The 13,108-nt window shown below is 42.7% G+C and overlaps 1 protein-coding gene across 10 annotated transcripts in view; it reads right to left on the bottom strand.

The window, feature by feature from the left end:
• Positions 1 to 13,108, bottom strand: part of esrrga (estrogen-related receptor gamma a) — a 254,158-nt gene that overhangs the window by 46,241 nt on the left and 194,809 nt on the right. For 8 of the 10 annotated variants that reach the window (XM_061814389.1, XM_061814383.1, XM_061814385.1 and 5 more), the window contains one exon: positions 8,337 to 8,465. In XM_061814389.1, the coding sequence (XP_061670373.1) occupies positions 8,337 to 8,465 (129 nt within the window). The remainder of the gene's footprint in view (positions 1 to 8,336; positions 8,466 to 13,108) is intronic. The other 2 variants (XM_061814388.1, XM_061814390.1) reach the window with 1 other exon arrangement.

The raw sequence follows: 13,108 nt of genomic DNA, 5'->3' as shown, positions 1-13,108 counted from the left end.
CATGTTCATATAATCAACTTTCATAAAAACAACAATTGATACTAAACTATTATCCTTTTATTTTTGAAAAAGTCCAAAACCTTGAAAAGAAACAATGTGAGAATGACGCCTACCAAAAGAGAATGTTTTTGTGCCTTCCTCCTTTAACGATTTTAGAGCTCTCTTTCCTCATGGTGGTAGTTTAGCTATGACGTTTTCAAAGTATGGAATGTTGGTCATTTTTGGACGTCTGTATTATGAAAAGTATGAAACGCAGTTCCATGATTAAATATAAAACAGCTTGTGAAACAATGGGCCTCACATCAACATCGCTGTACAGCAAACTCAAGGCACGGGGGCCAGATCCAGTAAATGTGGCCGGCGAAAGCAAATTATGCGTGTCACATAATCTGTACCAAAATTTCAAATTTTCATGTGTATTAAATAACTTTTACATATTGTAAGCACCTGAGCAAGTAAAGTGTTGGCCTCACAGCTCTGAGGTCCTGGGTTCAATCTCGGCCCCGCCTGTGTGGAGTTTGCATGTTCTCCCCGTGCCTGGGTGGGTTTTCTCTGGGCACTCTGGTTTCCTCCCACATCCCAAAAACATTCAACATTAATTGGACACTCTAAATTGTCCCTAGGTCTGATTGTGAGTGCGACTGTTGTCTGTCTCCACGTGCCCTGCGAATAGCTGCCAACCAGTTCAGGGTGTACCCCGCCTCCTGCCCGTTGACAGCTGCGACCCTTGTGAGGATAAGAGGCTAAGAAAATGGATGGGTGGATGGATGGATATTGTAAGAACTATTTTGTTACCAACTTAACTCCTTTTGACCGTTACTATGAAAAATGAACAAACTTCTGTTGTTGCCTTCTGATTGTCAATACTAGTTATTAATTTCTTGTGTCCAGTATGTATTAATAAAATGATGAAGTCAATACTCGTTCATAAGGTTGCACAGCCACCACGGCGCTCTGTGTGATACCGTAACGGCAATGTGGCCTATGACAAAAATGAGTTTGACAGCTCTGCGGCGGACGGGATTGACAAATATAGCGATTCTTAAAGGACCAAAAGAGGCTCAACCAGTTCTGGTTTAGGCTGGGACACTGAGCCTGGGGCCTCTGTGACTCGTGGGTGCATTCAGGATCAAATTGGAGAGTTATGACACACACGACCAGCCGCATATGGACGACAAACACACACAGAAGGTGTCATGCACAGACTGTGGCATTCCAACCAATCTCCCTCATTAGGTCTTGGGGAGCATGGCCAAAGCTGGCACAAGCCACGGAGTGTGTGTGTGTGTGTGCGCGCATGAGGCCACATGCCATGGTTTATATGAGCGGCGCGTGGTCTCGTGTCCCTGCTAGTGGACCATCTGAATCCAGCTGGTCGTTTACGACTTGATAGAGACGGAGGCTTTGGTCCCGGCCCGGACACGTTGTGTCTCTTTAAAGCCGGACGCGCGTGTGACGTGCCGTCATCAAAGCTCCACTGTTGTCAATGGGAGCATATGCGCGGGTACACATGCACCCGGCGCTCCTGCCAAAAGCTTTCATGTTCAATTGTCTGATGTGCGTTTTGTATTCACATCACGACACTTTATTTCTGATGTGCGACGCCAGACCGCTTTTTTGGGGGGGGGCAAATGCGCATAAAGTGCATTTAAAAGGGGAGCAAATCAAACCGCTAACGCAGACTGCCCAGATGATCGTTTAGCCCTCGTCTGCTTCATTATTTTCAGTCAATCTTTTACCTGCAATTATTCCCCCCCGCACTCTCGCCACACGCAAATGCTTCTCTCTAAGCCCCGCCCCTGCGACCTTTCGGGCTTCAGCTGACGCATCATTATGACCTCATTAAAAATGGACAGACAGTTATTGCCAGAGGGGAAGTTCTCATAATAAAGTCAGGCATTTTTAATTGCCTCGCTCCAGAAATTAGCCGCTACATATTGGTGGGTGGGCGTCCACGTGTTCATTTGCGCACTGCCTTCCTGTGTTGTTTACTCCCCCAAACCTCATCAGGCGGAATGTGTTTGGAATTTGAATGATATTGCTGTTTAAGAGCTTAATCGCTCGGGTCACTGATGGTGTACTGTACTGGGTCACTCGCTTGAGTTCTGTGAAGGCAGCGTGGGTTCAGTTCTCACTCTCTGAAGGTGTGAATGTAAGTGTGAATGGTTGTCTGTCACTATTTGCACTCTGCTTAGTAGCTGGAAACCAGTTCAGAGTGTAGTCTTTTGCCCTAAGTCAACTGAGATGGGCTCCAACTCACCTATGACCCTAATGAGGATAAGTGGCATAGAAAATGGATGGCTGGATGGATAACAAACACGGCTATAATTGCGCATTAAGGCCGTACTGCATTTGCACAGTTTGTTTTTTAAGAAACCACTACACTGAGGAAAAACAACAGAGACAGAAGACATGATTGGGGAACGTTAAATCATTTGTTGTGCACTCGGGGGCACACTCAGACCTGTCCACTTGCACCGCATTGCAGTCTACTAGCGCATGCTTCAGGAGCTTTTCTGAAACTCGGAATGTTCATATCTGAAAAAAAAGGACATCTCTCGTTTGGGCATGAAATGAGATAAATGAAGCAGAACGAAAGGGTGTGCCTTTGGACAGAGAATCAAGGGTGGGCGGGGTTAAGTGAAATATGGCTACATGCGGTTTATGCGGTGATGCGGCTAATCTGTGCAGTTTTTTTTTGGAATGGTCGCAAGGGGGAACTCGAGATGAAAAGGTAAGAGTGAGACCGCTGGAATATATCTGCCGAGGAAGTGACTTTTACCGGTGTGTTTTTTCTTTTAACCGGCCCTGGTAGTGCTCCGCTTGCGTTAGTAGCGTGTTGCTCCTGTGTTATGCCGTGTCTCCGTGATTTTTACCGGTATGTTTTTTTTTAACCTGCCTTTTTAGCGCCGCACTAGCATTAGCGCTGCGCTAGCACCACACTAGCGTGTTGCTGCCGCGTTTCAGTGATTTAGGTATGTTTTTTTTTAACAACCCTGTTAGTGCTGTGCTACCGTGTTGCTACTAGGTAGCTGCTGCAGCTGTTTTTTTTTTTTTTTTAAACCGGTATGTTGCTGTTTTTTTTTTTTTTTTTTTTTTAACCAGCCCTGTTCATGCTACTGTGTTGTTGCTATGTTAAGCTAAGCTAAGGTAGTAAAACTTTTAAAACTGTTTCTGTGGACTATCTTTCTTTGTAAATATCTCGTGTTTCAATGTGGGTTCAATGTGGGCACTTGCAGCATTTACACAGGTGTGGCTTATGTATGTATCAAATGGTATTTCCTTTACAAATGTACTGGGTGAGGCTTAAAACTAGTGCACTCTATAGGCCAGAAATTATGGTACATTCAAGTATGCTTGCCAATGAAAACAGCGTTTAATATGTTACATTTTAAACACACCTCCACTTGCTAAAACTCGTCAGACTACGATTTCAGAAATGACATATTTTACATGTATTAATAGTAGATTTTGAATCCTATCTTTATGGGCAAGAAGATGTTTTACAAGTTACAGGTCATGGACACTTTAATGCGTAATCACTGGTATGTGATATTGTGGGCTAAATATTGCAGTAACTGCATTAAAAGTTATTCGGAATCAAATACAAACTGTTATGGTACACAACAGTTTGCAGTACTGTAGTCTTATGCAGAAAAAAAACAAAATAAAACATACGGTCCCTGATAGAATAAAGCAAAGATGAAGGACTATGCTTGCTTCCTTTAAATAACGATTCATCTCCTCCTATTCTGCTTTAGGTTGGAAAATATATATTAAGAAAAAAGAAGCACGTTGCTATGTAGAGTGGGACCCGTGTATTAAATTCACACCTACCAAAACAAATGGGATGGCTGCGGTCTGTCAGCTTGATATATACTGTATATGTGTACGCCTAGTTGTGTGTGTACACGTGTGTGTATGTGGGTGTGAATGATGTATGTGCAACCACTAAAGGCAGCCATTTGTTTTCCTCTTTGTGAAAACATGCAAACACTATGCACTGGAAGCATTTAATAATGAATTGGGAACTTTTCTCAGTGGGTTTGTCACATCTCCTTAGACAAATAATATGCGTTGTGGTCCAAGTGAACACATGGGCAAGTAAAAGCTGCCAATAATACACTGGCGTATATGTGTATTGGTCCACTGCGTGTGCATGAAAGCAGACTTACGGGACACAACTGGAGATGAAACATGGCTTGTGCCGATGTCAGATTGACCGGCAGAAGCTTGCTCCGAGGAATAAAGTCTGGGGGAACTAAAGAAGGGATGAGTTGGCATTTATAGCGGAGTGAAATGTTTTTTTTTTTTTCGCTCTGGGAAGAAAAAAAAAATTATTTTGCTCATTTACAACGCCATCTACAAGCTCGTGTGCTAAGGTTTTCTACTTTTTCATGGGTGCAGTATGTCATGTCAAAGAACCAATACAAAAAGCGGTATCATAAAATTATTAGAGAGAGGTACTCATTCAACAATCTCTTTATTATTATGGTTGTACTGTGTAGTGTACTGCATCTTACTGAAAGGTGGTTTTACGGTTTAGTTGCATTATTTAGCTAAATAAAAGGGTCATGGTGTTAGAAAAAGCAACGTTCAAGTATGATCTACTGTAGCGCCACACCACAACCACAAAAAATGAAAAATACATGAATAGTTCAAATGCACGACCAAAACAAAATTTTTGGGTCAATTGAGTAAAATGTTTTTTTTTAATTGCTAGTTTTTATATGGTGTATTTGATGTGAATATGTATTAAATAATTAAGAGGGGCTCCGCGACTGCCAATGTTAGCTGGGATAGGCTCCAGCACTCCCGCAACCCTTGTGAGGATAAGCGGCTTGGAAATGGGTAGTTAAGAGGGTTAAAAGAATATATAACTTTTAATGAAAAAGTCTTTCAAATAGCTCTTAGATATAATCAATTTAATCACAAAACCTGACAAGTTTAAGAAAATTGCATTTTAAAGTCAGACCAGTCCAAAATCCTCACATAATGTAAATTACACTCGGATTGAATAAAAGTGGAATGCTTTGTGAATAAAAATGATAGATAGATAAGTGTACTCAATAAACTCTTGAAGTAATACTTAAAATGCCACTGCCATGAAATGCATGATTTTTAGTACGTTATTAATGAAAAAAAGGCAGCCGGAATGGACCCATCCGTTTTTTTTCACCGCACAACATGATTTTGACGTATATGGCTTTTTGCCACTCCCGCCATGAAAATCCTCTCGAGGGATTGGTTTTTGAGAAGAAGCAGGAAGTGACGATAGTAGCAGATGCCCACTCAAGCGGTCTCGTTCCTACTAGTTATACCTGCTGGAAGGTAGTTCTTTGTTCTTTCGTGTCAGCCAAAATGCCGGCTCGCTGTATTGCTGGATATTGTTCAAACACTCGGGAGGATGGATTAATTCTTCATACTTTTCAAAAAGACCCGGTGTGTTGTGAAAAATGGATTGCACAGGTGCAAAGGACGAGAGCTTCGTGGGTTCCAAATGACAGGTAGGTGTGTATACAGCTACCAAAAAAAAAAAAAATAATAATAATAATAGTTTGGGGTGGGGGGACGTAATCCTCTCAGAATGTAACAAAAGATCCGCGCACGTATGCCAGGTGTGCTAAATGTGTCGATGTACCCGTCGGCTCCGAGCACGGCTTCGGACGAAGGCCACGGGTTCGGCCGGGCTAGCTCATACATACAGTTTGGGCGTCTGTTGTTAGTTAAAAGTGATCCGCATATCAGCTAAATATGGCTCGAAACAATAGGGTAATATTGTCCCGGTCACTTCACTTGATTGTGAGATCTTCTGCGCGTCCCATTGTAGGTAGTGCAGCATGTTTTCAATGGCGAATGTCCCGGTGTGTCGTAATGAACAGACGATGCAGGCAATATGGCTACTACTTGGATGTCGAATGAGACTTCCGCAACTTTACCCACGGATGAGGCGCTCTCCGCTCATATTTATTTTTTCGTATGGACATTGAAGTGAATTATGTTATATGTATTTTTCATTACAATATCTATTGTAAAATGTTTGTAGCCATGACACTTTTCCTTTAACTATAATTTCAATTAACCGTTAACCATTCAAAGGGAGAGGAGAGTCGCATCTCGTCGCATGTTGTCTGTTGTCGTCTTTGTTGGAGAAATCCTCAAGATCACAGGTGTCCAACTAAAACTAAACTAAAATATTCACCAACATTTGAAATGATTATATGCACTAAATAAGAATGTTGAAATATTGTAATCGTTTCTTTGTAACCAAATGCCCTTTTCATAGTTCTTGAGCAATACTTGAACTATATGTTTTCACTTCTTATTCAAAAACTAGTTATCCATCAATTTGTGGTGTACATCCACTACAACAAAATGATGAGTCAACATCGTTCCGGCCATCTGATGGAAACCATAACTAGAATATGGTCTGCAATAATAATGAGTTTGACCCCTTGATCCCTGCGATGACGGCAAAGGCTTCTTCCTAGAATCTACAGACCTAATCGCTAACACTTAATCTTAACAAACGATCACACCTTTGTAGCACTCGAGCCATTGAGGAGCTCTTGTATCAAGTGTCACTCTATTTCGGAGGTGTATCGTACCTAATGAAATGTCCGACGAGCCCACATCGCCCCCACCGGGATGGAGGGGAGCGCAAATGCGGAGGTGAGTGGATGGATGAAGCGGTAGCACGAGCGTGAGTGGGAGAAGAGGAGGGCGGCAATAAGACAAGAATGGATGGCGAGGAGGCTGCCGTGCGTCGGCCCGAGCTACGTTCCCTGACCACGGCCGCGAGTAGGGAGGGCGGGGGGGCCCGTCGCCCAGGTCTCCCATCAATTACAACCTTGACCCTCCTTCTCCTTCTGCTTTCTCTCACACACACTTCTGACTTCATTTGGCCGCCACCCCCCCCCCACCTTGCCTCTCATCCTCCCCCCCCCCCCCCTCTCCTCATCGCCTATAAATCAATCTCTTCTCCCGAGCCTCCGTCCCAACCTCCCTCCTCGGCCGTTATTCCTCCTTCTTGGACTTTCTCCATCGGCCGCCCTCTCCCTCCTTGCGTGGCGAAAGCGTGGTGGGAGTGGAAAGGTCAGAGGTGGGAAGACCAAAGGGAGAGAAGGAGGAGGCAGCGGTACCAGGGGAGTGTGAAAAAGAGAAATGAGTGTATTTAATCAAAGTGGTGAAGAGGGCAGTCATGGCGGTTGTTCCTTTTTCAGCACTGCTGGAGCAACTAATGTTACCTCATTTAGACATAACAAAGGTGTCAGTTTGTATACGTTTGTATAGGTGTGTGTCGAAAGTGAGTGTCATGCATGAACAAAAAGACTCTGTGCAACAAGTCAATGAAAGTAATCAAGCTAATGAGTTGCATATAACATTCGTCGTCATTTTCAAATCTTTGGCGCATGACAATAGTCAAATCCTAAACACTGAAATGCAACCGAAATGAGGATTCCGAACTCAAAATCATTTCATTTTCCTTTGCATCGCTGATTGTACACGACGGCGGTTGAAAGTATTTCCATCCATCCATTTTCTTCGCCATTTATCCTCACGAGGGTTGCGGGGAGTGCTGGAGCCTATCCCAGCTGTCAACGGGCAGGAGGCGGGGTACACCCTGATGGTTGCCAGCCAATCGCATGGCAAATAGAGAGAAATAGCCGCACTAACAATCACACCTAGGGGCAATTTAGGGGGGTCCAATTAATGTTGCATGTTTCTGGAATGTGGGAGGAAACCGGAGTGCGCAAAACCCACCCAGGCACTGCGAGAACACGCAAACTCCACACAGGTGGGTCCGGGATTGAACCCGGGACCTCAGAAATGTGAGGCCAATGCTTTCCAGCAGATCCACCGTGCCGCCACGTTGAATTTTTAAAAAAATATATTGTCCTGTGCCTTTCTTTGTGTTCATACAGTATACCTTTTTCACAACAGCTGTAATATTGAGAATACATTATTCAGCGCAGAAAGTGATACTTTCAAACTTACTTTTTTTTTGCAGATTTTTATGTTTTACAATAATCACTAGATATTTTTAAGTTACGAATGACGATATATCACTTCTGGGCTATTTAAAACTTCTATGTTGGCAAAATTTGACATCTGCAGAGGATTCAATCAATTAACATTCATGTGGATACAAACAAATTGAAGATTGAAAAAGAAGCAGAAAATACAATTTTATAAAATTTCCTTCTAAATTCTTGTGGTCAGATATTAATATTAACCACGCACAAGTTGTTTGTTCTTCTTCTATATTTGAAAGCAATGTGACTCGTCATTACTGCCACTGGAATGTTGCTAACGGAGAAAGATTAGGAAGAGACCTTTTCCCTTACCCTCCCTCAGCATGCCCACAGTCAGACACTTCATGAAGCGGCAGGCTTGGCACGACTTGCGTCTCCTCTTGGTGATTTCACACTCGTTGGTGGCTGGACAGCTATATTCGATGTTGCCTGTGGATGGGGAGCACAAATGAGAGGGTTACAGTCTGAGAATGGATTTTTTAAAAGTTCTTTTTTTTTTTTTTGCTGTCAGAACAAACAGAATTATCGTAATTTCCGGCCTTTTTTCATACGCTTTCAAGCCTGCGGCCTATGCAATGATGCGGCAAATTTGTGCATTTTTTCCTAACAGCCGCAAGGGGGGACTTGAGTGGAAAAGGTAAGAGTGAGACCGGTGTAATATATGTGCCAAGGAAGTGACTTCTACCGGTATGTTTCTTTTCTTTTCTTTTTTTTTTTTTTTTTAATGGCCATTTTAGCGCTGTGCTAGCATTAGTGCTTTGCTAGCGTGTTGCTGCTCTGTTACTACCGCATCTCAGTGATTTTTACCGGTATGTTTTTCTTTTTTAACTGGCCCTATTAGTGCTCTGCTCCGTGTTGTTACTGTGTCGCTGCCGCGGCTGTTTTTTATTTTTACCGTTATGTTTTTTTTATTTTTAACCAGCCCTGTTTGTGCTACCGTGTTGTTGCTATCTTAAGCTAAGATAAGGTATTGGAACTTTGAAAACTCATTCTGCGTACCGTCTTTCCTTGTAAATATCTCGTGTTTCAATGTGGGCACTTGCAGCTTTTACACAGATGCGGCTTATGTATGTACCAAATGGTGTTTCCTTTACAAATGTACTGGGTGAGGCTCATAATCCGGTGCACTCTGTATGCCGGAAATTACGGTAGCTTGAAGACTGATTGATCTGTTTGATATGAGGAACGCCATCTTATTATTGCTCACAACCTTTTTTTTTTTTTAAACAGTTGATAGTTTTTGTTGTATCATGGATGGAAATGTGTAAACGTTTATGTTTCAGGAATGTGGAAGGAAGCTGGATATTCTAGAGAAAATCCATGTGAGTATCGCAGAACATGCAAACTCCAAAGAGGAAGGCCAGATCTCCGAATTGAGCTCCCAGCCTCAGAATGTTGACGCGGATGTGCAACCACTCGAACGCCACAATCACTGGTGAGTTATCAATGTATCACATTGCGATGATGTCAAGCAATTTACTGTACAGAGCTGACATACCAAATACTCAACTTACCAATTTTCCTTCTTTATCATCCACTTAGTACCATTATATTTTTTTTCTTCTACCATGTTATATAGTCCTTATTTTATCGTGATTTACAGCTACCCTGTCAAACTTTTTGTACTCTGTTTTATGCGACTCCAGCCCAGTTACGTATGTTAGCGCTACGTGGAAGTTACAAGAGATTCTTGTGCAGTTATAAAAATGTATAATAACCTTCTAAGAAATGTAAAGAAAAAGGTAAAACAACCCACTTGCTATTCTTCTTCTCCCAGAAGCACATTGCCCCAGTTGCCAAGTAAGCTCAAGTGTCTCTCCGCGAAAGAGAATAAACACTGATTACTATTGACTGCTGCTGTGGGGAGGATGTTTTCTCATTACTCTGCTGATTAAGGGGGGTAGTTAGCTTGGGAAAAGGCTAAATGCACAAACTGGTCTTAATGGCTAACAAGACCCTCGTTAATTGGCCACGTTAGCGAAAGTAACTGGCTAAACACGCTAAACGCTGGGGAAACCTAATAGACGCCACTAATGGGACATGTTCGCTAACAACGTGGAAGATGCTGGTGGAGCGCATTAATTCAGCAATTACTTAGCGTTAAGGCTAGATGTGCTAATGACACCAAACCTTAGTCCATAATGGGCCTCGTTAGTGAACACGGACTAGCTAAATGAATAAGTATGCTAAAGAGACACTTACAGCTGGTGATTTGCACCTGGACTCAAAACTGGCTCGCATGAAGGATGCTACATAGTAAACATTGTATGGGGACTATGAAACGTGAGTAACCAGCAGGCTGGATGCTCTTTGTATGCGATGACATCCTTCGCGGAGAGAGCTTGAAATATAGGGACAGCGGGATGTAATAGTGCCACAGGAGCGCATGCATCTTTATCTCTGCCTACACGCCTCCTCTTGGACACTGAAGCCGGGCTTAGAGAACCCCATGATTCTTCGAGGAGGCTTCTTTGTATAACATGCAGACTGTCGTGTCCGTGAGGGGGGGGCATATATGAGGGCCTCAAATCCCCTGCAATCTCCTTTGAGGTGTGTGCATGTGTGTCTGCGTGCACATGCTGCATGACAATTGACCACCACTGAGGAGGCTCCGTAAGATTGTTTCTGTCTATAAACTGGAGGTGATGCGATGAAATTAGGATGACGAGGTGACATGCTTTTAACCTTGTCATTCTAAATTGGAAGGATAATTGTACCGGCATTACAAGAATTTCTAAAACAAATGTATTTCTGCTGATATATGTACAGTAGGTTGAAGCCTGGGGAAGCTGGGTTGTGAGCAAGACCAATGGAGATTTTTTTTTTAAATGACTAATAATACAGTAGAACCTCGGTTTTCATGCTTCCCATCAATTTTCAAATATCTGAAAACGGTCCGGATCAAACTCATCTGCATACGCCCTCATTCCCTAGAATTGAGCGCCTGCAGATAGCTTCCCAAGCGCATGCGCAAATTTGAGTCTTTTTTTTTTTTTTATTGAAAGAGTGACACAGAGAATCAGCCCGCGCACTAATCAGAAACATTTGTGTTATTTTTTTTTTTTAGTTAATTTTTCAAAAGTGAGGCTGTTCTCTAGAAAACATTTTGTTAAGTCTTGTGGATGTCTGGAACAGATTAATTGGATTATTATTTTTTTCCAATTGGTTCAGTTTTTGGACTATTCAGTTTTCAGACTTTTTTTTTTTTTTTGCATCGGATTAATCATGAGAAGATAGGTTCCGCTATATAGGAATATTACATTTTCAGTTATTTTCATTTTTTATGTTTTTAACATTTTGTTAATTTTCTTCAATTTCTAACAATTAAGGAATAAAGAGGTGTCCATTGTATTTAATCAAATAGTGGCAATATTTTGAATAGGCATTGGTAGCAGGACTCACTAATCACAAAGAAACAACTATTAAAAGAGAAGACAGTTTGAACTCTGTTGCAAACCAAAACGGCATCACCTACTGAGACATGTAACGCATCTCTCAAAAGAATTAAAGGGACAAGTACAGCTGGACAGTTAATGAAGATCTAAAGGTAATACGTTTGGTTTAACTTGCTATTTCCCATCGATGACATCACATCACCATTCTAATTCAACTCCCTCACAGTGAGTTGCAGTTTCCATTTTGAACACCCACTTCAGTGACCTCCCAAAATCAATGCTGCCTATATCTTTTGGTATTTGATATGTACTCACAATTCTTCATTTGACTGCCACTTTGACCGACATCTGCTTTTCTACTTTCTTTCCGTGGCTCTCATCTCATTTCATCCTACCGTTCCACAGCCGCACTCGCCTTTATGTATCCCGCTCTCTCAATAAGGCGCTGATCGATGCACGTTGTCAGGTGTTGCTGGACTGATGCCACAGAAACAGCAGCTGCCACAGCCACTTCCGCCATGCTGTGATGCGCGCACGCACGCACGCATAAATATGAGCGCAAACTCACGCACACGTACAAACACTCTCCATCCACACACTTGGCCACATTCCTCCTCCTCCATCATTTCCAATCCAACATTGTTCATTCAAAAGCTTCCTTTCCTCCTCTTCCTGGTCTTCTCCTCTACTTGTTTTCCACTCCACACTCTCTCCTCCCTGTCCAGCTGGAGGTGTTTCTTTTTTTTTTTTTTTTTTTTTTGGTGATTACCTGCGGTTTTATTGGCTAATGGCTTGAAACATTCCAATATGGCTGCCACTGCCCATCTGAGCCTGGCCCCGCTTCCAGCCAAGGCGCACAACTCATACACACACACACGACCCCGTGCATAAACACAGGCCGGTGCGCGCACCCGTATTACTGACATGCATGCAAGCCAAGTCGTGCAGACAATGTGTGGAGGCGTTTGGCTCGCAAGGTGGCCAATGATAATGTCATGACCCATTTGCTCCAGTAGGCAGTATGCGCACCAACCATATGAACTGTAATGATACGTAAATCAACATAAAATGCGATACTTGGAGTTGGAAATCGAAACGGTTGGAAATATGATGCAGCGGTACCTTGCCTGAATCTACCATAACTTCTGGCCTATAACTAAACTAAACTTTTTTCACACGCTTTCCATCTACGGTTTATGCGGTGACATGGCTAATTTGTGCATTTTTTCTAAAGGCCGCATGGGGGCACTCGAGCGGAAAAGGTAAGAGTGAGACCGGTGGAATATATCTGCTGAGGAAGTGACTTTTACACGTCTGGCCCTGTTGTTGCATTTTTACCGGTATGTGTGTTTTTTTTTTTTTTTCAAGACACCCCTGTTAGTGTTAGCGCGGCAGCGCTGGGGTTAGTCCGGAGGCGCTAGCGTTAGCGCGGCGGCGTTAATGTTAGCACGGCGGTACTAGTTTTAGTGTTAGCGCAGCGGCGCTAGCGTTAGCATTAAACTCTCTGTGTATCATCTTTCTTTGTAAATATCGTATTTCATTGTGGATTTCAATGTGGGCAATTGCGGATTTTACACAGCTGCAGCGTATATATGTATCAGGAAGTATTTCCTTTAACAATGTACTGGGTGAGGCTTATAACCAGGTGCGCCCTGCAGGCCAGGAATTACGGTAATC

This window comes from Syngnathoides biaculeatus, chromosome 3, assembly GCF_019802595.1.
Source record: "Syngnathoides biaculeatus isolate LvHL_M chromosome 3, ASM1980259v1, whole genome shotgun sequence".
In the NCBI taxonomy this organism is placed as follows: domain Eukaryota; kingdom Metazoa; phylum Chordata; class Actinopteri; order Syngnathiformes; family Syngnathidae; genus Syngnathoides; species Syngnathoides biaculeatus.
The sequence above is the reverse complement of the archived record's forward strand: the minus strand, read 5'-3'. Positions and strand labels throughout refer to the sequence as shown.